A 23,075-nucleotide genomic window follows, 5' to 3' on the forward strand; every position below is an offset into this window, starting at 1 on the left:
TACGAGCGATTTCGGAAGTGCTGGCTGCGTCTACTGGCGCAAGAGAGTGTCGCGACGGAATTGCAGCGCCAAGGGATTGTCGCTACTGAGCTGGGGACTCACTCTATGCGGAAAGGATCAGCGACGTTTTGTTCGTCAGGGTCAACGGCTTGTCCTTCATCAACGGCGGTTCATTTGCGAGCCGGCTGGTCGCTTGGAGGTGTTCAAAACACCTACCTCCGATATGAAGCTGCTGGCGACATGCATGTCGGTCGTACAGTGGCTGGATTGCCTACCGAAAGTTACCAGTTCTCGACGCTAGCACCACATTTTGATTCACGAGATGAGAGCGTCGAAAACGGGATGAAGTTGGATGTTCCCTGGCCTACCCAATAGGCTCGAGTACATTGCAGAGTTTTGTCTGGCTTCGCTGGTCTATCATTCCTCTTTCCTGAAGGCTACGCTTTCTCCACAGCACCATTTATTTGAGACGCCGCTATTCCAAGACGAAGAACTGCTATTAAATCTCACAACCAGAATTAGAACGGGTGATGGTTCGCTGCGGCGCGCATACGACCGACTGGGGTACCACCTCACGTGGCTATACTCTGTGAAATGAAGGGTCTAAAGGACGGTTTGCTGGAATCGGTGTCAAAAGTTGAAGCTACCCGGCTTGATACTGTTCAAGATATTATATCCGAGCTCGAGAAGCGAGCTATAGGTGCTGGTACGGTTACTTACGACGGTCTTCATGATGCTATAAGAGCGTGTCTTCATGATAGTGGCGTTGGCGAGCTTGTCGAGAAGCTATCCAGCAGACAAGAATCTGTTGTCGACGCTGCCACTGAAGGCAACGAGGGTCAGCTTTGCCACTACTGGAGTGGAAAGTTTCGGCGTGTACCCGCAGATTTTACCATCCCTGATTGCTCCGTACGTCACGTGTGGGTGCTGTGGATGTGTGGTAACAAGTCGAAGCAGATACCACCGCTTCGCCGTCTTGATGGTCGTGATATGCCCAACAGGAAGATGCAGAAGCGTCTTAGCCAGCTTCGGTTTGTGATGCTCAAGATTGAGAAAGATGCAACATCTAAAGAGCTGTTTCCTTGTAGCACTGCCATCGATGCTGCAACCGATGTCTTCATTAAGTGCGCAAGCAGCGTCGCTGTAGACGACATCACCGAACACTCACGAAAGCGACGCCACGGACAGCTGAGCTGGGCGACAGTAGGAAAACTGTTGAGGAAGAAAGCAAAAACAACAAGTAGTTAGCAGTGCGTATCAATGAGAACCAAGGAGCTACAAACTGCTTACATTTGTACCCACCTACCAAACATCATACATAGCAGAATTGTTGGTTTGACAAATGTCTGACTAGTTTCGTCTAAGAATCATTCCCCCAAATTTGTACGACAATGTGGGACACACAGGTATTAGCGTTAGACATAAGGTCTAGCATTTTCTGAAATCTTACTTCGCCTCCCTATATTCAGCTGGAGTACAACGCCAGCAAATCGCAATTTGCGCAGAAGAAGTCAGACCTCTTGTCTAACACAAAATGGATAGCCATGATTGGGAGAAGCTAGAGAAAACAGTTCGTGATATTCGTGAAAACACAGTCACCGCGCGTTCGAGGGCCACCTACCAGAACTCATACTGCCGCTTCCTCGCTTGGATTATCCGCAACAAGCCGCATCTCGTGCCCAAGCCCTTCCTCGATGGCCTCGGTGACATATCAGAGTGCACGTTGCAGCAGCTCCATTAAATCTCACAACCAGAATTAGAACGGGTGATGGTTGCACTGTGGCGCGTATACGACCGACTGGGGTACCACCTCACGTGGCTATACTCTGTGAAATGAAGGGTCTAAAGGACGGTTTGCTGGAATCGGTGTCAAAAGCTGAAGCTACCCGGCTTGATACTGTTCAAGAAATTATATTCGAGCTCGAGAAGCGAGCTATAGGTGCTTGAACGGTTACTTACGACGGTCTTCATGATGCTATAAGAGCGTGTCTTCATGATAGTGGCGTTGGCGAGCTTGTCGAGAAGCTATCCAGCAGACAAGAATCTGTTGTCGACGCTGCCACTGAAGGCAACGAGGGTCAGCTTTGCCACTACTGGAGTGGAAAGTTTCGGCGTGTACCCGCAGATTTTACCATCCCTGATTGCTCCGTACGTCACGTGTGGGTGCTGTGGATGTGTGGTAACAAGTCGAAGCAGATACCACCGCTTCGCCGTCTTGATGGTCGTGATATGCCCAACAGGAAGATGCAGAAGCGTCTTAGCCAGCTTCGGTTTGTGATGCTCAAGATTGAGAAAGATGCAACATCTAAAGAGCTGTTTCCTTGTAGCACTGCCATCGATGCTGCAACCGATGTGTTCATAAGTGCGCAAGCAGCGTCGCTGTAGACGACATCACCGAGCACTCACGAAAGCGACGCCACGGGCAGCTGAGCTGGGCGACAGTAGGAAAACTGTTGAGGAAGAAAGCAAAAACAACAAGTAGTTAGCAGTGCGTATCAATGAGAACCAAGGAGCTACAAACTGCTTACATTTGTACCCACCTACCAAACATCATACAGAGCAGAATTGTTGGTTTGACAAATGTCTGACTAGTTCCGTCTAAGAATCATTCCCCCAAATTTGTACGACAATGTGGGACACACAGGTATTAGCGTTAGACATAAGGTCTAGCATTTTCTGAAATCTTACTTCGCCTCCCTATATTCAGCTGGAGTACAACGCCAGCAAATCGCAATTTGCGCAGAAGAAGTCAGACCTCTTGTCTAACACAAAATGGATAGCCATGATTGGGAGAAGCTAGAGAAAACAGTTCGTGATATTCGTGAAAACACAGTCACCGCGCGTTCGAGGGCCACCTACCAGAACTCATACTGCCGCTTCCTCGCTTGGATTATCCGCAACAAGCCGCATCTCGTGCCCAAGCCCTTCCTCGATGGCCTCGGTGACATATCAGAGTGCACGTTGCAGCAGCTGCGCTCTCGTGTCAAAGATCTCGTTACGCAAAGACGCACTGTCATCCCGCTAGAGTTTGAGGCCTTAGATGCAGCTGATTTTGTCACATGGCTTGTGACGCTCGAGCGAAATAATGGCTGTGCTCTAAGCTACTCTGCCCTAAACACTCACAGGGCGGGGTTGTTTAACTTGTTTCGTGACTACGGCCGTACCATGACCAAGAATTTAGACTCCGAGCTGACAAACTACTTTAAAGGACTCAAGCATAAACTTGCCAAGGACGCAGCGAACGGCGAGAGCTCTGTCAAGACTGGTAAGGACCCACTCATGTTTGATCTGTACTCTTTCTTGTGCAAAGAGATGCTCTCTCACTCGGGGAAGGAGATGGCATTTGCTCACGCGTACATGGTGATTGCGTGGAACCTAATGTGTCGGTCGTCTAATGCTTTTGGCATTCGCCATTCACACATGGAATGGAGGGGTGATGCACTGCAGATTTACTTCGCGCATATGAAGAATGATCAAGGAGGGGACCGACCGCGTGACCCGCGCCATATCTACGCGAACCCGCTACAACCAAGTATTTGTCCAATTGTGGCACTAGGTATATATTGGGCGGTTTCTAATTTTGGCGACGGCGATCTCCTTTTTCCTGGCAGTAACCAATACGAGCGATTTCGGAAGTGCTGGCTGCGTCTACTGGCGCAAGAGAGTGTCGCGACGGAATTGCAGCGCCAAGGGATTGTCGCTACTGAGCTGGGGACTCACTCTATGCGGAAAGGATCAGCGACGTTTTGTTCGTCAGGGTCAACGGCTTGTCCTTCATCAACGGCGGTTCATTTGCGAGCCGGCTGGTCGCTTGGAGGTGTTCAAAACACCTACCTCCGATATGAAGCTGCTGGCGACATGCATGTCGGTCGTACAGCGGCTGGATTGCCTACCGAAAGTTACCAGTTCTCGACGCTAGCACCACATTTTGATTCACGAGATGAGAGCGTCGAAAACGGGATGAAGTTGATGTTCCCTGGCCTACCCAATAGGCTCGAGTATATTGCAGAGTTTTGTCTGGCTTCGCTGGTCTATCATTCCTCTTTCCTGAAGGCTACGCTTTCTCCACAGCACCATTTATTTGAGACGCCGCTTTTCCAAGACGAAGAACTGCTATTAAATCTCACAACCAGAATTAGAACGGGTGATGGTTGCGCTGCGGCGCGTATACGACCGACTGGGGTACCACCTCACGTGGCTATACTCTGTGAAATGAAGGGTCTAAAGGACGGTTTGCTGGAATCGGTGTCAAAAGTTGAAGCTACCCGGCTTGATACTGTTCAAGATATTATATCCGAGCTCGAGAAGCGAGCTATAGGTGCTGGAACGGTTACTTACGACGGTCTTCATGATGCTATAAGAGCGTGTCTTCATGATAGTGGCGTTGGCGAGCTTGTCGAGAAGCTATCCAACAGACAAGAATCTGTTGTCGACGCTGCCACTGAAGGCAACGAGGGTCAGCTTTGCCACTACTGGAGTGGAAAGTTTCGGCGTGTACCCGCAGATTTTACCATCCCTGATTGCTCCGTACGTCACGTGTGGGTGCTGTGGATGTGTGGTAACAAGTCGAAGCAGATACCACCGCTTCGCCGTCTTGATGGTCGTGATATGCCCAACAGGAAGATGCAGAAGCGTCTTAGCCAGCTTCGGTTTGTGATGCTCAAGATTGAGAAAGATGCAACATCTAAAGAGCTGTTTCCTTGTAGCACTGCCATCGATGCTGCAACCGATGTCTTCATTAAGTGCGCAAGCAGCGTCGCTGTAGACGACATCACCGAACACTCACGAAAGCGACGCCACGGGCAGCTGAGCTGGGCGACAGTAGGAAAACTGTTGAGGAAGAAAGCAAAAACAACAAGTAGTTAGCAGTGCGTATCAATGAGAACCAAGGAGCTACAAACTGCTTACATTTGTACCCACCTACCCAACATCATACAGAGCAGAATTGTTGGTTTGACAAATGTCTGACTAGTTCCGTCTAAGCATCATTTTTTAACCTGTTTCAGCTCGTCTGGATTGGCTGAAAAGAATGCCCTGCATCTCTTCCTTCGATTCGAAGGCTTCGAACACCACTCGTTTCACAACAATCGAAGCCCTGTGACAGAAGGTATTGCATTTTACGCAGTCTTACTTTCAGATTTCCATCCAAGAACACCCGCCACACCTGCTCAACTACGGCTGTGCTGGCTAAAACATGCCAAAGGCTAACCTATCTGATATAGAATGCAAAGCCATCATTGACGAGCTTCTGAAGATCAGCAACAACGGCAAGTTGCCACGAGGAACGTACGCAAAGGTTGCCGCGAGCGTGAAGCGTGGTCCGACCACTATCAGCACAATATGGAAGCGCTACGTTAGTTCAGTCGGGGTAGGTATGATAGGAAGTGAATGGAAGAGCAGAATGAAGAAGCACTGCGGCAGAAAACACAAAAATCGTGATGAAAAACTGGCCCGTATCCCCATCGAAGATAGAGCTGTTGAAGGACGGGCTGCAGTAGTCGCTGGGTTTTTTTAGACACTTGGTGCGGCAGGCAGTGAAGGAAGGCATGTTCAAACGCCGTACAACGTTCATCAAGCCTGCGCTGACACCCGAAAATAAGCTACAGCTTGTGGAGCATGCGCTGTCATTTATCGATGACACGACGCTTGCATTCGAACCTATGCACAACATGGTCCATGTTGATGAGAAATGGTTCTATGCAGACCGTAACAAGCGTTCTTACCTGGTGTTTGACGGTGAGGAGCCCCCTCCCCGAGTCTGGAAGAGCAATAGGTTACTACCTCCGCTCGGAAAAAGATAACCATTTCAAATTATATTACAGCCTACCCAACAAAATTCCCTCTCTAAGCCGATCCTTTTTTGGATTACGAATCTCCCGCGCTTTCCCGACCAGACTGGCTCCCGCTCCCAGCTTTCATTTTGAAAGCTGGCGGGGGAGATCACAGACAGTGAGCGCCAGGCCGTCTGGGAGACCTTGCTGCTTCGCAGCGTGGGAGAAGTGGTCAAACATGGAGAGATCGTTCGGGTTGCAGCGTACTTCCGTGTGGGCCGCCAAGTTGTCGAACGAATTTGGAGGCGTGGAATCAATTCGATGGGAGATCGAGTAGCAGCCGTGGTCAAGTCAAAGGAAGAGCGCATGTGGTAGGAAGAAGGTGGATCGAGCTGAGCTGTGCGAGAGAATCGCTGCAGTTCCTGTCAATGAGCGCGAAAACCAGCGTCTGCTTCAGCGCGCGTCGAACATGAGCTACTACCTGGTTCAGCAGCTGATCAAGGAAGGCTACATACGGCGTGCGCTCAGACAGACCCGTCCACTACTTACACCCACGCACAAGTTTGCGCGCCTCCGGCACAAGGACAAGCAAGTACGAGCTGGCACTCTCCCTAAGTCACTGCCTTGTGACGCTATCTCACTCGCCAATGCTAACGCGTACATGCTGCTTCTTGCAGCGAGCAGCCCCCCACCGCCTACCGCTAAAGTTCCAGAAGCCCCACTGAGCGCCCCTTCAGAATGTGGCGATGCTTAGATCCGTTTTTGTATCTGTAGTTGCACGGCGGAGCATGAACGCCTGTGCCTTGTTAGTTTCTCACTGTCAGCTCTCGGTCATAAAGCTAGCTAGCCTGCCTCTCACAAATTAATAAACACTCAAATGAACGAGGCGGAGCGCTGCGCAAAAAAAAACAAATGGTTATCTTTTTCCGAACGGAGGTAGTAATTCCTAAGACGATGTTCCTGGCTGCATCATTACGACCTCGGTAAGTCTATATTTTATTTTTGAAAAATATTAACCCTTTATATTAAATACAGATACGACCCGCATCGAAAACGGCAATGGGATGGCAATGTTGGTATTTTGTCCTTCACGGAAAAGTACGAAGCCCAACGACGCAGTTGGAACAGAGCCAAAGGGGCCGTTTGCACGCGCAATATCGAAACTGTCAATCGCAATGTGTACAGGGAGTATTTGATTAACAAAGTATTTCCAGCTATCAAGGCGCAGTGGCGAAGAAACGATCGTCACTAAGTGATTCTTGTGGAGCAGGATATGCAAAACCCCACGTGTCCCCATGAGGATGAGTAAATCGTCAAAACGGGGCAAGAAGGAGGACGGAACATTCGACGCTTCTGTCAAGCGCCCAATTCGCTCGACCTCAACACCCTCGACCTGGGCGTCTTCAACTCAATGCAGACTCTCAAGTACTATATCCCCAGGAAGGGCATCGACGCTCTAATCGATTCAGTACCCACTGTGTATCGTCAGTTGAAACCTGATACCGTGAACGATATCTTCCTCTCCTTACAGGCATGCATGCTGATGATCTTGCAGGATGGGGGAGGAAATTTGTACAAGCTTCCGCATTAAGGAAAGACCAAACTTCGAAGAGCCAAGCGTCTTCCTCTTCTCCCAATCATGGCTATCCATTTTGTGTTAGACAAGAGGTCTGACTTCTTCTGCGCAAATTGCGATTTGCTGGCGTTGTACTCCAGCTGAATATAGGGAGGCGAAGTAAGATTTCAGAAAATGCTAGACCTTATGTCTAACGCTAATACCTGTGTGTCCCACATTGTCGTACAAATTTGGGGGAATGATTCTTAGACGGAAGTAGTCAGACATTTGTCAAACCAACAATTCTGCTATGTATGATGTTTGGTAGGTGGGTACAAATGTAAGCAGTTTGTAGCTCCTTGGTTCTCATTGATACGCACTGCTAACTACTTGTTGTTTTTGCTTTCTTCCTCAACAGTTTTCCTACTGTCGCCCAGCTCAGCTGTCCGTGGCGTCGCTTTCGTGAGTGTTCGGTGATGTCGTCTACAGCGACGCTGCTTGCGCACTTAATGAAGACATCGGTTGCAGCATCGATGGCAGTGCTACAAGGAAACAGCTCTTTAGATGTTGCATCTTTCTCAATCTTGAGCATCACAAACCGAAGCTGGCTAAGACGCTTCTGCATCTTCCTGTTGGGCATATCACGACCATCAAGACGGCGAAGCGGTGGTATCTGCTTCGACTTGTTACCACACATCCACAGCACCCACACGTGACGTACGGAGCAATCAGGGATGGTAAAATCTGCGGGTACACGCCGAAACTTTCCACTCCAGTAGTGGCAAAGCTGACCCTCGTTGCCTTCAGTGGCAGCGTCGACAACAGATTCTTGTCTGCTGGATAGCTTCTCGACAAGCTCGCCAACGCCACTATCATGAAGACACGCTCTTATAGCATCATGAAGACCGTCGTAAGTAACCGTTCAAGCACCTATAGCTCGCTTCTCGAGCTCGAATATAATATCTTGAACAGTATCAAGCCGGGTAGCTTCAGCTTTTGACACCGATTCCAGCAAACCGTCCTTTAGACCCTTCATTTCACAGAGTATAGCCACGTGAGGTGGTACCCCAGTCGGTCGTATACGCGCCACAGTGCAACCATCACCCGTTCTAATTCTGGTTGTGAGATTTAATGGAGCTGCTGCAACGTGCACTCTGATATGTCACCGAGGCCATCGAGGAAGGGCTTGGGCACGAGATGCGGCTTGTTGCGGATAATCCAAGCGAGGAAGCGGCAGTATGAGTTCTGGTAGGTGGCCCTCGAACGCGCGGTGACTGTGTTTTCACGAATATCACGAACTGTTTTCTCTAGCTTCTCCCAATCATGGCTATCCATTTTGTGTTAGACAAGAGGTCTGACTTCTTCTGCGCAAATTGCGATTTGCTGGCGTTGTACTCCAGCTGAATATAGGGAGGCGAAGTAAGATTTCAGAAAATGTTAGACCTTATGTCTAACGCTAATACCTGTGTGTCCCACATTGTCGTACAAATTTGGGGGAATGATTCTTAGACGGAAGTAGTCAGACATTTGTCAAACCAACAATTCTGCTATGTATGATGTTTGGTAGGTGGGTACAAATGTAAGCAGTTTGTAGCTCCTTGGTTCTCATTGATACGCACTGCTAACTACTTGTTGTTTTTGCTTTCTTCCTCAACAGTTTTCCTACTGTCGCCCAGCTCAGCTGTCCGTGGCGTCGCTTTCGTGAGTGTTCGGTGATGTCGTCTACAGCGACGCTGCTTGCGCACTTAATGAAGACATCGGTTGCAGCATCGATGGCAGTGCTACAAGGAAACAGCTCTTTAGATGTTGCATCTTTCTCAATCTTGAGCATCACAAACCGAAGCTGGCTAAGACGCTTCTGCATCTTCCTGTTGGGCATATCACGACCATCAAGACGGCGAAGCGGTGGTATCTGCTTCGACTTGTTACCACACATCCACAGCACCCACACGTGACGTACGGAGCAATCAGGGATGGTAAAATCTGCGGGTACACGCCGAAACTTTCCACTCCAGTAGTGGCAAAGCTGACCCTCGTTGCCTTCAGTGGCAGCGTCGACAACAGATTCTTGTCTGTTGGATAGCTTCTCGACAAGCTCGCCAACGCCACTATCATGAAGACACGCTCTTATAGCATCATGAAGACCGTCGTAAGTAACCGTTCCAGCACCTATAGCTCGCTTCTCGAGCTCGGATATAATATCTTGAACAGTATCAAGCCGGGTAGCTTCAACTTTTGACACCGATTCCAGCAAACCGTCCTTTAGACCCTTCATTTCACAGAGTATAGCCACGTGAGGTGGTACCCCAGTCGGTCGTATACGCGCCGCAGCGCAACCATCACCCGTTCTAATTCTGGTTGTGAGATTTAATAGCAGTTCTTCGTCTTGGAAAAGCGGCGTCTCAAATAAACGGTGCTGTGGAGAAAGCGTAGCCTTCAGGAATGAGGAATGATAGACCAGCGAAGCCAGACAAAACTCTGCAATATACTCGAGCCTATTGGGTAGGCCAGGGAACATCAACTTCATCCCGTTTTCGACGCTCTCATCTCGTGAATCAAAATGTGGTGCTAGCGTCGAGAACTGGTAACTTTCGGTAGGCAATCCAGCCGCTGTACGACCGACATGCATGTCGCCAGCAGCTTCATATCGGAGGTAGGTGTTTTGAACACCTCCAAGCGACCAGCCGGCTCGCAAATGAACCGCCGTTGATGAAGGACAAGCCGTTGACCCTGACGAACAAAACGTCGCTGATCCTTTCCGCATAGAGTGAGTCCCCAGCTCAGTAGCGACAATCCCTTGGCGCTGCAATTCCGTCGCGACACTCTCTTGCGCCAGTAGACGCAGCCAGCACTTCCGAAATCGCTCGTATTGGTTACTGCCAGGAAAAAGGAGATCGCCGTCGCCAAAATTAGAAACCGCCCAATATACACCTTGTGCCACAATTGGACAAATACTTGGTTGTAGCGGGTTCGCGTAGATATGGCGCGGGTCACGCGGTCGGTCCCCTCCTTGATCATTCTTCATATGCGCGAAGTAAATCTGCAGTGCATCACCCCTCCATTCCATGTGTGAATGGCGAATGCCAAAAGCATTAGACGACCGACACATTAGGTTCCACGCAATCACCATGTACGCGTGAGCAAATGCCATCTCCTTCCCGAGTGAGAGAGCATCTCTTTGCACAAGAAAGAGTACAGATCAAACATGAGTGGGTCCTTACCAGTCTTGACAGAGCTCTCGCCGTTCGCTGCGTCCTTGGCAAGTTTATGCTTGAGTCCTTTAAAGTAGTTTGTCAGCTCGGAGTCTAAATTCTTGGTCATGGTACGGCCGTAGTCACGAAACAAGTTAAACAACCCCGCCCTGTGAGTGTTTAGGGCAGAGTAGCTTAGAGCACAGCCATCCTTTCGCTCGAGCGTCACAAGCCATGTGACAAAATCAGCTGCATCTAAGGCCTCAAACTCTAGCGGGATGACAGTGCGTCTTTGCGTAACGAGATCTTTGACACGAGAGCGCAGCTGCTGCAACGTGCACTCTGATATGTCACCGAGGCCATCGAGGAAGGGCTTGGGCACGAGATGCGGCTTGTTGCGGATAATCCAAGCGAGGAAGCGGCAGTATGAGTTCTGGTAGGTGGCCCTCGAACGCGCGGTGACTGTGTTTTCACGAATATCACGAACTGTTTTCTCTAGCTTCTCCCAATCATGGCTATCCATTTTGTGTTAGACAAGAGGTCTGACTTCTTCTGCGCAAATTGCGATTTGCTGGCGTTGTACTCCAGCTGAATATAGGGAGGCGAAGTAAGATTTCAGAAAATGCTAGACCTTATGTCTAACGCTAATACCTGTGTGTCCCACATTGTCGTACAAATTTGGGGGAATGATTCTTAGACGGAAGTAGTCAGACATTTGTCAAACCAACAATTCTGCTATGTATGATGTTTGGTAGGTGGGTACAAATGTAAGCAGTTTGTAGCTCCTTGGGTTCTCATTGATACGCACTGCTAACTACTTGTTGTTTTGCTTTTCTTCCTCAACAGTTTTCCTACTGTCGCCCAGCTCAGCTGCCCGTGGCGTCGCTTTCGTGAGTGTTCGGTGATGTCGTCTACAGCGACGCTGCTTGCGCACTTATGAACACATCGGTTGCAGCATCGATGGCAGTGCTACAAGGAAACAGCTCTTTAGATGTTGCATCTTTCTCAATCTTGAGCATCACAAACCGAAGCTGGCTAAGACGCTTCTGCATCTTCCTGTTGGGCATATCACGACCATCAAGACGGCGAAGCGGTGGTATCTGCTTCGACTTGTTACCACACATCCACAGCACCCACACGTGACGTACGGAGCAATCAGGGATGGTAAAATCTGCGGGTACACGCCGAAACTTTCCACTCCAGTAGTGGCAAAGCTGACCCTCGTTGCCTTCAGTGGCAGCGTCGACAACAGATTCTTGTCTGCTGGATAGCTTCTCGACAAGCTCGCCAACGCCACTATCATGAAGACACGCTCTTATAGCATCATGAAGACCGTCGTAAGTAACCGTTCCAGCACCTATAGCTCGCTTCTCGAGCTCGGATAAAATATTTTGAACAGTATCAAGCCGGGTAGCTTCAGCTTTTGACACCGATTCCAGCAAACCGTCCTTTAGACCCTTCATTTCACAGAGTATAGCCACGTGAGGTGGTACCCCAGTCGGTCGTATACGCGCCGCAGCGCAACCATCACCCGTTCTAATTCTGGTTGTGAGATTTAATAGCAGTTCTTCGTCTTGGAAAAGCGGCGTCTCAAATAAACGGTGCTGTGGAGAAAGCGTAGCCTTCAGGAATGAGGAATGATAGACCAGCGAAGCCAGACAAAACTCTGCAATATACTCGAGCCTATTGGGTAGGCCAGGGAACATCAACTTCATCCCGTTTTCGACGCTCTCATCTCGTGAATCAAAATGTGGTGCTAACGTCGAGAACAGGTAACTTTCGGTAGGCAATCCAGCCACTGTACGACCGACATGCATGTCGCCAGCAGCTTCATATCGGAGGTAGGTGTTTTGAACACCTCCAAGCGACCAGCCGGCTCGCAAATGAACCGCCGTTGATGAAGGACAAGCCGTTGACCCTGACGAACAAAACGTCGCTGATCCTTTCCGCATAGAGTGAGTCCCCAGCTCAGTAGCGACAATCCCTTGGCGCTGCAATTCCGTCGCGACACTCTCTTGCGCCAGTAGACGCAGCCAGCACTTCCGAAATCGCTCGTATTGGTTACTGCCAGGAAAAAGGAGATCGCCGTCGCCAAAATTAGAAACCGCCCAATATACACCTTGTGCCACAATTGGACAAATACTTGGTTGTAGCGGGTTCGCGTAGATATGGCGCGGGTCACGCGGTCGGTCCCCTCCTTGATCATTCTTCATATGCGCGAAGTAAATCTGCAGTGCATCACCCCTCCATTCCATGTGTGAATGGCGAATGCCAAAAGCATTAGACGACCGACACATTAGGTTCCACGCAATCACCATGTACGCGTGAGCAAATGCCATCTCCTTCCCGAGTGAGAGAGCATCTCTTTGCACAAGAAAGAGTACAGATCAAACATGAGTGGGTCCTTACCAGTCTTGACAGAGCTCTCGCCGTTCGCTGCGTCCTTGGCAAGTTTATGCTTGAGTCCTTTAAAGTAGTTTGTCAGCTCGGAGTCTAAATTCTTGGTCATGGTACGGCCGTAGTCACGAAACAAGTTAAACAACCCCGCCCTGTGAGTGTTTAGGGCAGAGTAGCTTAGAGCACAGCCATTATTTCGCTCGAGCGTCACAAGCCATGTGACAAAATCAGCTGCATCTAAGGCCTCAAACTCTAGCGGGATGACAGTGCGTCTTTGCGTAACGAGATCTTTGACACGAGAGCGCAGCTGCTGCAACGTGCACTCTGATATGTCACCGAGGCCATCGAGGAAGGGCTTGGGCACGAGATGCGGCTTGTTGCGGATAATCCAAGCGAGGAAGCGGCAGTATGAGTTCTGGTAGGTGGCCCTCGAACGCGCGCTGACTGTGTACACGAATATCACGAACTGTTTTCTCTAGCTTCTCCCAATCATGGCTATCCATTTTGTGTTAGACAAGAGGTCTGACTTCTTCTGCGCAAATTGCGATTTGCTGGCGTTGTACTCCAGCTGAATATAGGGAGGCGAAGTAAGATTTCAGAAAATGTTAGACCTTATGTCTAACGCTAATACCTGTGTGTCCCACATTGTCGTACAAATTTGGGGGAATGATTCTTAGACGGAAGTAGTCAGACATTTGTCAAACCAACAATTCTGCTATGTATGATGTTTGGTAGGTGGGTACAAATGTAAGCAGTTTGTAGCTCCTTGGTTCTCATTGATACGCACTGCTAACTACTTGTTGTTTTTGCTTTCTTCCTCAACAGTTTTCCTACTGTCGCCCAGCTCAGCTGCCCGTGGCGTCGCTTTCGTGAGTGTTCGGTGATGTCGTCTACAGCGACGCTGCTTGCGCACTTAATGAAGACATCGGTTGCAGCATCGATGGCAGTGCTACAAGGAAACAGCTCTTTAGATGTTGCATCTTTCTCAATCTTGAGCATCACAAACCGAAGCTGGCTAAGACGCTTCTGCATCTTCCTGTTGGGCATATCACGACCATCAAGACGGCGAAGCGGTGGTATCTGCTTCGACTTGTTACCACACATCCACAGCACCCACACGTGACGTACGGAGCAATCAGGGATGGTAAAATCTGCGGGTACACGCCGAAACTTTCCACTCCAGTAGTGGCAAAGCTGACCCTCGTTGCCTTCAGTGGCAGCGTCGACAACAGATTCTTGTCTGCTGGATAGCTTCTCGACAAGCTCGCCAACGCCACTATCATGAAGACACGCTCTTATAGCATCATGAAGACCGTCGTAAGTAACCGTTCCAGCACCTATAGCTCGCTTCTCGAGCTCGGATATAATGACAAGTTCTATATCAAGCCGGGTAGCTTCAATTTTTGACACCGATTCCAGCAAACCGTCCTTTAGACCCTTCATTTCACAGAGTATAGCCACGTGAGGTGGTACCCCAGTCGGTCGTATACGCGCCGCAGCGCAACCATCACCCGTTCTAATTCTGGTTGTGAGATTTAATAGCAGTTCTTCGTCTTGGAAAAGCGGCGTCTCAAATAAATGGTGCTGTGGAGAAAGCGTAGCCTTCAGGAATGAGGAATGATAGACCAGCGAAGCCAGACAAAACTCCGCAATATACTCGAGCCTATTGGGTAGGCCAGGGAACATCAACTTCATCCCGTTTTCGACGCTCTCATCTCGTGAATCAAAATGTGGTGCTAGCGTCGAGAACTGGTAACTTTCGGTAGGCAATCCAGCCACTGTACGACCGACATGCATGTCGCCAGCAGCTTCATATCGGAGGTAGGTGTTTTGAACACCTCCAAGCGACCAGCCGGCTCGCAAATGAACCGCCGTTGATGAAGGACAAGCCGTTGACCCTGACGAACAAAACGTCGCTGATCCTTTCCGCATAGAGTGAGTCCCCAGCTCAGTAGCGACAATCCCTTGGCGCTGCAATTTCGTCGCGACACTCTCTTGCGCCAGTAGACGCAGCCAGCACTTCCGAAATCGCTCGTATTGGTTACTGCCAGGAAAAAGGAGATCGCCGTCGCCAAAATTAGAAACCGCCCAATATATACCAAGTGCCACAATTGGACAAATACTTGGTTGTAGCGGGTTCGCGTAGATATGGCGCGGGTCACGCGGTCGGTCCCCTCCTTGATCATTCTTCATATGCGCGAAGTAAATCTGCAGTGCATCACCCCTCCATTCCATGTGTGAATGGCGAATGCCAAAAGCATTAGACGACCGACACATTAGGTTCCACGCAATCACCATGTACGCGTGAGCAAATGCCATCTCCTTCCCCGAGTGAGAGAGCATCTCTTTGCACAAGAAAGAGTACAGATCAAACATGAGTGGGTCCTTACCAGTCTTGACAGAGCTCTCGCCGTTCGCTGCGTCCTTGGCAAGTTTATGCTTGAGTCCTTTAAAGTAGTTTGTCAGCTGGGAGTCTAAATTCTTGGTCATGGTACGGCCGTAGTCACGAAACAAGTTAGACCACCCCGCCCTGTGAGTGTTTAGGGCAGAGTAGCTTAGAGCACAGCCATCCTTTCGCTCGAGCGTCACAAGCCATGTGACAAAATCAGCTGCATCTAAGGCCTCAAACTCTAGCGGGATGACAGTGCGTCTTTGCGTAACGAGATCTTTGACACGAGAGCGCAGCTGCTGCAACGTGCACTCTGATATGTCACCGAGGCCATCGAGGAAGGGCTTGGGCACGAGATGCGGCTTGTTGCGGATAATCCAAGCGAGGAAGCGGCAGTATGAGTTCTGGTAGGTGGCCCTCGAACGCGCGGTGACTGTGTTTTCACGAATATCACGAACTGTTTTCTCTAGCTTCTCCCAATCATGGCTATCCATTTTGTGTTAGACAAGAGGTCTGACTTCTTCTGCGCAAATTGCTGGCGTTGTACTCCAGCTGAATATAGGGAGGCGAAGTAAGATTTCAGAAAATGCTAGACCTTATGGCTAACGCTAATACCTGTGTGTCCCACATTGTCGTACAAATTTGGGGGAATGATTCTTAGACGGAACTAGTCAGACATTTGTCAAACCAACAATTCTGCTCTGTATGATGTTTGGTAGGTGGGTACAAATGTAAGCAGTTTGTAGCTCCTTGGTTCTCATTGATACGCACTGCTAACTACTTGTTGTTTTTGCTTTCTTCCTCAACAGTTTTCCTACTGTCGCCCAGCTCAGCTGCCCGTGGCGTCGCTTTCGTGAGTGTTCGGTGATGTCGTCTACAGCGACGCTGCTTGCCCACTTAATGAACACATCGGTTGCAGCATCGATGGCAGTGCTACAAGGAAACAGCTCTTTAGATGTTGCATCTTTCTCAATCTTGAGCATCACAAACCGAAGCTGGCTAAGACGCTTCTGCATCTTCCTGTTGGGCATATCACGACCATCAAGACGGCGAAGCGGTGGTATCTGCTTCGACTTGTTACCACACATCCACAGCACCCACACGTGACGTACGGAGCAATCAGGGATGGTAAAATCTGCGGGTACACGCCGAAACTTTCCACTCCAGTAGTGGCAAAGCTGACCCTCGTTGCCTTCAGTGGCAGCGTCGACAACAGATTCTTGTCTGCTGGATAGCTTCTCGACAAGCTCGCCAACGCCACTATCATGAAGACACGCTCTTATAGCATCATGAAGACCGTCGTAAGTAACCGTTCCAGCACCTATAGCTCGCTTCTCGAGCTCGGATATAATATCTTGAACAGTATCAAGCCGGGTAGCTTCAATTTTTGACACCGATTCCAGCAAACCGTCCTTTAGACCCTTCATTTCACAGAGTATAGCCACGTGAGGTGGTACCCCAGTCGGTCGTATACGCGCCGCAGCGCAACCATCACCCGTTCTAATTCTGGTTGTGAGATTTAATAGCAGTTCTTCGTCTTGGAAAAGCGGCGTCTCAAATAAATGGTGCTGTGGAGAAAGCGTAGCCTTCAGGAAAGAGGAATGATAGACCAGCGAAGCCAGACAAAACTCTGCAATATACTCGAGCCTATTGGGTAGGCCAGGGAACATCAACTTCATCCCGTTTTCGACGCTCTCATCTCGTGAATCAAAATGTGGTGCTAGCGTCGAGAACTGGTAACTTTCGGTAGGCAATCCAGCCGCTGTACGACCGACATGCATGTCGCCAGCAGCTTCATATCGGAGGTAGGTGTTTTGAACACCTCCAAGCGACCAGCCGGCTCGCAAATGAACCGCCGTTGATGAAGGACAAGCCGTTGACCCTGACGAACAAAACGTCGCTGATCCTTTCCGCATAAAGTGAGTCCCCAGCTCAGTAGCGACAATCCCTTGGCGCTGCAATTCCGTCGCGACACTCTCTTGCGCCAGTAGACGCAGCCAGCACTTCCGAAATCGCTCGTATTGGTTACTGCCAGGAAAAAGGAGATCGCCGTCGCCAAAATTAGAAACCGCCCAATATATACCAAGTGCCACAATTGGACAAATACTTGGTTGTAGCGGGTTCGCGTAGATATGGCGCGGGTCACGCGGTCGGTCCCCTCCTTGATCATTCTTCATATGCGCGAAGTAAATCTGCAGTGCATCACCCCTCCATTCCATGTGTGAATGGCGAATGCCAAAAGCATTAGACGACCGACACATTAGGTTCCACGCAATCACCATGTACGCGTGAGCAAATGCCATCTCCTTCCCCGAGTGAGAGAGCATCTCTTTGCACAAGAAAGAGTACAGATCAAACATGAGTGGGTCCTTACCAGTCTTGACAGAGCTCTCGCCGTTCGCTGCGTCCTTGGCAAGTTTATGCTTGAGTCCTTTAAAGTAGTTTGTCAGCTCGGAGTCTAAATTCTTGGTCATGGTACGGCCGTAGTCACGAAACAAGTTAAACAACCCCGCCCTGTGAGTGTTTAGGGCAGAGTAGCTTAGAGCACAGCCATCCTTTCGCTCGAGCGTCACAAGCCATGTGACAAAATCAGCTGCATCTAAGGCCTCAAACTCTAGCGGGATGACAGTGCGTCTTTGCGTAACGAGATCTTTGACACGAGAGCGCAGCTGCTGCAACGTGCACTCTGATATGTCACCGAGGCCATCGAGGAAGGGCTTGGGCACGAGATGCGGCTTGTTGCGGATAATCCAAGCGAGGAAGCGGCAGTATGAGTTCTGGTAGGTGGCCCTCGAACGCGCGGTGAATGTGTTTTCACGAATATCACGAACTGTTTTCTCTAGCTTCTCCCAATCATGGCTATCCATTTTGTGTTAGACAAGAGGTCTGACTTCTTCTGCGCAAATTGCGATTTGCTGGCGTTGTACTTCAGCTGAATATAGGGAGGCGAAGTAAGATTTCAGAAAATGCTAGACCTTATGTCTAACGCTAATACCTGTGTGTCCCACATTGTCGTACAAATTTGGGGGAATGATTCTTAGACGGAAGTAGTCAGACATTTGTCAAACCAACAATTCTGCTATGTATGATGTTTGGTAGGTGGGTACAAATGTAAGCAGTTTGTAGCTCCTTGGTTCTCATTGATACGCACTGCTAACTACTTGTTGTTTTTGCTTTCTTCCTCAACAGTTTTCCTACTGTCGCCCAGCTCAGCTGCCCGTGGCGTCGCTTTCGTGAGTGTTCGGTGATGTCGTCTACAGCGACGCTGCTTGCCCACTTAATGAACACATCGGTTGCAGCATCGATGGCAGTGCTACAAGGAAGCAGCTCTTTAGATGTTGCATCTTTCTCAATCTTGAGCATCACAAACCGAAGCTGGCTAAGACGCTTCTGCATCTTCCTGTTGGGCATATCACGACCATCAAGACGGCGAAGCGGTGGTATCTGCTTCGACTTGTTACCACACATCCACAGCACCCACACGTGACGTACGGAGCAATCAGGGATGGTAAAATCTGCGGGTACACGCCGAAACTTTCCACTCCAGTAGTGGCAAAGCTGACCCTCGTTGCCTTCAGTGGCAGCGTCGACAACAGATTCTTGTCTGCTGGATAGCTTCTCGACAAGCTCGCCAACGCCACTATCATGAAGACACGCTCTTATAGCATCATGAAGACCGTCGTAAGTAACCGTTCCAGCACCTATAGCTCGCTTCTCGAGCTCGGATAAAATATCTTGAACAGTATCAAGCCGGGTAGCTTCAATTTTTGACACCGATTCCAGCAAACCGTCCTTTAGACCCTTCATTTCACAGAGTATAGCCACGTGAGGTGGTACCCCAGTCGGTCGTATACGCGCCGCAGCGCAACCATCACCCGTTCTAATTCTGGTTGTGAGATTTAATGGAGCTGCTGCAACGTGCACTCTGATATATCACCGAGGCCATCAAGGAAGGGCTTGGGCACGAGATGCGGCTTGTTGCGGATAATCCAAGCGAGGAAGCGGCAGTATGAGTTCTGGTAGGTGGCCCTCGAACGCACGGTGACTGTGTTTTCACGAATACACAAACTGTTTTCTCTAGCTTCTCCCAATCATGGCTATCCATTTTGTGTTAGACAAGAGGTCTGACTTCTTCTGCGCAAATTGCGATTTGCTGGCGTTGTACTCCAGCTGAATATAGGGAGGCGAAGTAAGATTTCAGAAAATGTTAGACCTTATGTCTAACGCTAATACCTGTGTGTCCCACATTGTCGTACAAATTTGGGGGAATGATTCTTAGACGGAAGTAGTCAGACATTTGTCAAACCAACAATTCTGCTATGTATGATGTTTGGTAGGTGGGTACAAATGTAAGCAGTTTGTAGCTCCTTGGTTCTCATTGATACGCACTGCTAACTACTTGTTGTTTTTGCTTTCTTCCTCAACAGTTTTCCTACTGTTGCCCAGCTCAGCTGCCCGTGGCGTCGCTTTCGTGAGTGTTCGGTGATGTCGTCTACAGCGACGCTGCTTGCCCACTTAATGAACACATCGGTTGCAGCATCGATGGCAGTGCTACAAGGAAACAGCTCTTTAGATGTTGCATCTTTCTCAATCTTGAGCATCACAAACCGAAGCTGGCTAAGACGCTTCTGCATCTTCCTGTTGGGCATATCACGACCATCAAGACGGCGAAGCGGTGGTATCTGCTTCGACTTGTTACCACACATCCACAGCACCCACACGTGACGTACGGAGCAATCAGGGATGGTAAAATCTGCGGGTACACGCCGAAACTTTCCACTCCAGTAGTGGCAAAGCTGACCCTCGTTGCCTTCAGTGGCAGCGTCGACAACAGATTCTTGTCTGCTGGATAGCTTCTCGACAAGCTCGCCAACGCCACTATCATGAAGACACGCTCTTATAGCATCATGAAGACCGTCGTAAGTAACCGTTCCAGCACCTATAGCTCGCTTCTCGAGCTCGGATAAAATATTTTGAACAGTATCAAGCCGGGTAGCTTCAATTTTTGACACCGATTCCAGCAAACCGTCCTTTAGACCCTTCATTTCACAGAGTATAGCCACGTGAGGTGGTACCCCAGTCGGTCGTATACGCGCCGCAGCGCAACCATCACCCGTTCTAATTCTGGTTGTGAGATTTAATGGCAGTTCTTCGTCTTGGAAAAGCGGCGTCTCAAATAAACGGTGCTGTGGAGAAAGCGTAGCCTTCAGGAAAGAGGAATGATAGACCAGCGAAGCCAGACAAAACTCTGCAATATACTCGAGCCTATTGGGTAGGCCAGGGAACATCAACTTCATCCCGTTTTCGACGCTCTCATCTCGTGAATCAAAATGTGGTGCTAGCGTCGAGAACTGGTAACTTTCGGTAGGCAATCCAGCCACTGTACGACCGACATGCATGTCGCCAGCAGCTTCATATCGGAGGTAGGTGTTTTGAACACCTCCAAGCGACCAGCCGGCTCGCAAATGAACCGCCGTTGATGAAGGACAAGCCGTTGACCCTGACGAACAAAACGTCGCTGATCCTTTCCGCATAGAGTGAGTCCCCAGCTCAGTAGCGACAATCCCTTGGCGCTGCAATTCCGTCGCGACACTCTCTTGCGCCAGTAGACGCAGCCAGCACTTCTGAAATCGCTCGTATTGGCTACTGCCAGGAAAAAGGAGATCGCCGTCGCCAAAATTAGAAACCGCCCAATATATACCTAGTGCCACAATTGGACAAATACTTGGTTGTAGCGGGTTCGCGTAGATATGGCGCGGGTCACGCGGTCGGTCCCCTCCTTGATCATTCTTCATATGCGCGAAGTAAATCTGCAGTGCATCACCCCTCCATTCCATGTGTGAATGGCGAATGCCAAAAGCATTAGACGACCGACACATTAGGTTCCACGCAATCACCATGTACGCGTGAGCAAATGCCATCTCCTTCCCCGAGTGAGAGAGCATCTCTTTGCACAAGAAAGAGTACAGATCAAACATGAGTGGGTCCTTACCAGTCTTGACAGAGCTCTCGCCGTTCGCTGCGTCCTTGGCAAGTTTATGCTTGAGTCCTTTAAAGTAGTTTGTCAGCTCGGAGTCTAAATTCTTGGTCATGGTACGGCCGTAGTCGCGAAACAAGTTAAACAACCCCGCCCTGTGAGTGTTTAGGGCAGAGTAGCTTAGAGCACAGCCATCCTTTCGCTCGAGCGTCACAAGCCATGTGACAAAATCAGCTGCATCTAAGGCCTCAAACTCTAGCGGGATGACAGTGCGTCTTTGCGTAGCGAGATCTTTGATACGAGAGCGCAGCTGCTGCAACGTGCACTCTGATATGTCACCGAGGCCATCGAGGAAGGGCTTGGGCACGAGATGCGGCTTGTTGCGGATAATCCAAGCGAGGAAGCGGCAGTATGAGTTCTGGTAGGTGGCCCTCGAACGCGCGGTGACTGTGTTTTCACGAATATCACGAACTGTTTTCTCTAGCTTCTCCCAATCATGGCTATCCATTTTGTGTTAGACAAGAGGTCTGACTTCTTCTGCGCAAATTGCGATTTGCTGGCGTTGTACTCCAGCTGAATATAGGGAGGCGAAGTAAGATTTCAGAAAATGTTAGACCTTATGTCTAGCGCTAATACCTGTGTGTCCCACATTGTCGTACAAATTTGGGGTAATGATCAAAATGTCTGTTTCGGGTGATTATTTCCAACCAGAGGAAGTTTTTTTGTTGGTTTTTAGAAGAACTGAAGTCGCCAGTGTAATTTCATGAGCAACAACATGTGAACGCACAAACCAGCATAAAGTTGAGTATGCTCAATACTTTGCAACTCTATACAACCTCTAGTCTTGGTCTGCAAAGGCACAAAAACAGCAATAGCAACAACACAATGAGTCGATCAACTTTTAGCAGCACATTGACAACTTATTCAGGAGTCAACTCACGTGCACGGGTTGGGTCATCGATGTACTGCTTGCGCGTCTTCGTGAAAGTCTTGGTGAAAGACTTGTCTCCAGCCTTGGTGAGTCTATTTTTTGCTAGGCTTCGTAGGGCCTACATCACGTTGTACATGGGACACACCACGCGCGTGAGCTTCGTCAATAATCCTCCTCTAAACCTGCAGCAACCATCTACCTCACGTCTCTTTTTCAAAGGTTTGGTACGGTTACGCTGCATCACGACGATGGGGATGATGCCGAGAGCCAACACGGCCACAAGGCCAACCCAGTTCGCCATCGAGTCCTCCACGCCGTCCTCCGCGAAACGAGCAGCCTCATCGAAGTTCCTTCGCACCAAAAAGTCAATTTTATTCAGCACAAGAGCATCTAAATCCACTGCATCATCCACATACTCGAAGCCCTGGTCGTCGGCAATGCCATACACGTCGTACTTTTCGCGACGCTCCGGATCCGACAGCACGCGGTACGCTGTACACATCCAGAATAAAAAAATACTAATCAGCACTAGATACGCGGTTTGAAAATCATCAAAAGCCGCCGCACCATTGGTAATCTTAACGAATTCCTCCTTCATGGCTTCACGCATCTCCTCCGTCTGCTTGTCCGGGTGGTACTTGAGTGACAGTTTGCGGTAGCTGTCAACAGTGGTGCCACGAATCCGTTAGAATATCCCTGAAATCGCAGCGTGTTTTCTCTGCTGCTACGCACGCGCGCTTCATCTGTGACGCAGTGGCCGATGACGACACACCCAGAAGCTCGTATATGTCTTGACCAAGCGCCACCGCGGCGCACAGCAGCATACACATCGCGCCCAAGAATACGCGATTCCTCATCATGCTT

General features: G+C 49.6%; 4 protein-coding genes across 4 annotated transcripts; all 4 read right to left on the reverse strand.

Moving 5' to 3' along the window:
* Nucleotides 1-10,449: 10,449 nt before the first annotated feature.
* On the reverse strand, nucleotides 10,450-11,040 carry PITG_15827 (uncharacterized protein; the record flags this gene model as incomplete). Its single annotated transcript, XM_002898021.1, has 3 exons — nucleotides 10,450-10,480; nucleotides 10,523-10,604; nucleotides 10,665-11,040. 3 exons carry the CDS (start codon nucleotides 11,038-11,040, stop codon nucleotides 10,450-10,452), a joined length of 489 nt encoding a protein of 162 aa, XP_002898067.1.
* Nucleotides 11,041-16,076: 5,036 nt separating this feature from the next.
* PITG_15828 (uncharacterized protein) lies at nucleotides 16,077-16,973 on the reverse strand (the record flags this gene model as incomplete). Its single annotated transcript, XM_002898022.1, has 4 exons — nucleotides 16,077-16,188; nucleotides 16,294-16,457; nucleotides 16,560-16,634; nucleotides 16,698-16,973. 4 exons carry the CDS (start codon nucleotides 16,971-16,973, stop codon nucleotides 16,077-16,079), a joined length of 627 nt encoding a protein of 208 aa, XP_002898068.1.
* Nucleotides 16,974-17,097: 124 nt separating this feature from the next.
* PITG_15829 (uncharacterized protein) lies at nucleotides 17,098-17,522 on the reverse strand (the record flags this gene model as incomplete). The annotated part of the gene is made up of 2 exons (XM_002898023.1): nucleotides 17,098-17,143; nucleotides 17,185-17,522. The coding sequence occupies 2 exons, from the start codon at nucleotides 17,520-17,522 to the stop codon at nucleotides 17,098-17,100; spliced, it is 384 nt and encodes a 127-aa protein (XP_002898069.1).
* A 4,781-nt stretch (nucleotides 17,523-22,303) lies between these two features.
* On the reverse strand, nucleotides 22,304-22,954 carry PITG_15830 (uncharacterized protein; the record flags this gene model as incomplete). The annotated part of the gene is made up of 5 exons (XM_002898024.1): nucleotides 22,304-22,329; nucleotides 22,404-22,561; nucleotides 22,628-22,703; nucleotides 22,779-22,848; nucleotides 22,940-22,954. The coding sequence occupies 5 exons, from the start codon at nucleotides 22,952-22,954 to the stop codon at nucleotides 22,304-22,306; spliced, it is 345 nt and encodes a 114-aa protein (XP_002898070.1).
* Nucleotides 22,955-23,075: the final 121 nt, after the last annotated feature.

The sequence above is a fragment of the Phytophthora infestans genome, genomic scaffold (assembly GCF_000142945.1).
Source record: "Phytophthora infestans T30-4 supercont1.39 genomic scaffold, whole genome shotgun sequence".
NCBI classification, from domain to species: Eukaryota; Oomycota; class Peronosporomycetes; order Peronosporales; family Peronosporaceae; genus Phytophthora; species Phytophthora infestans.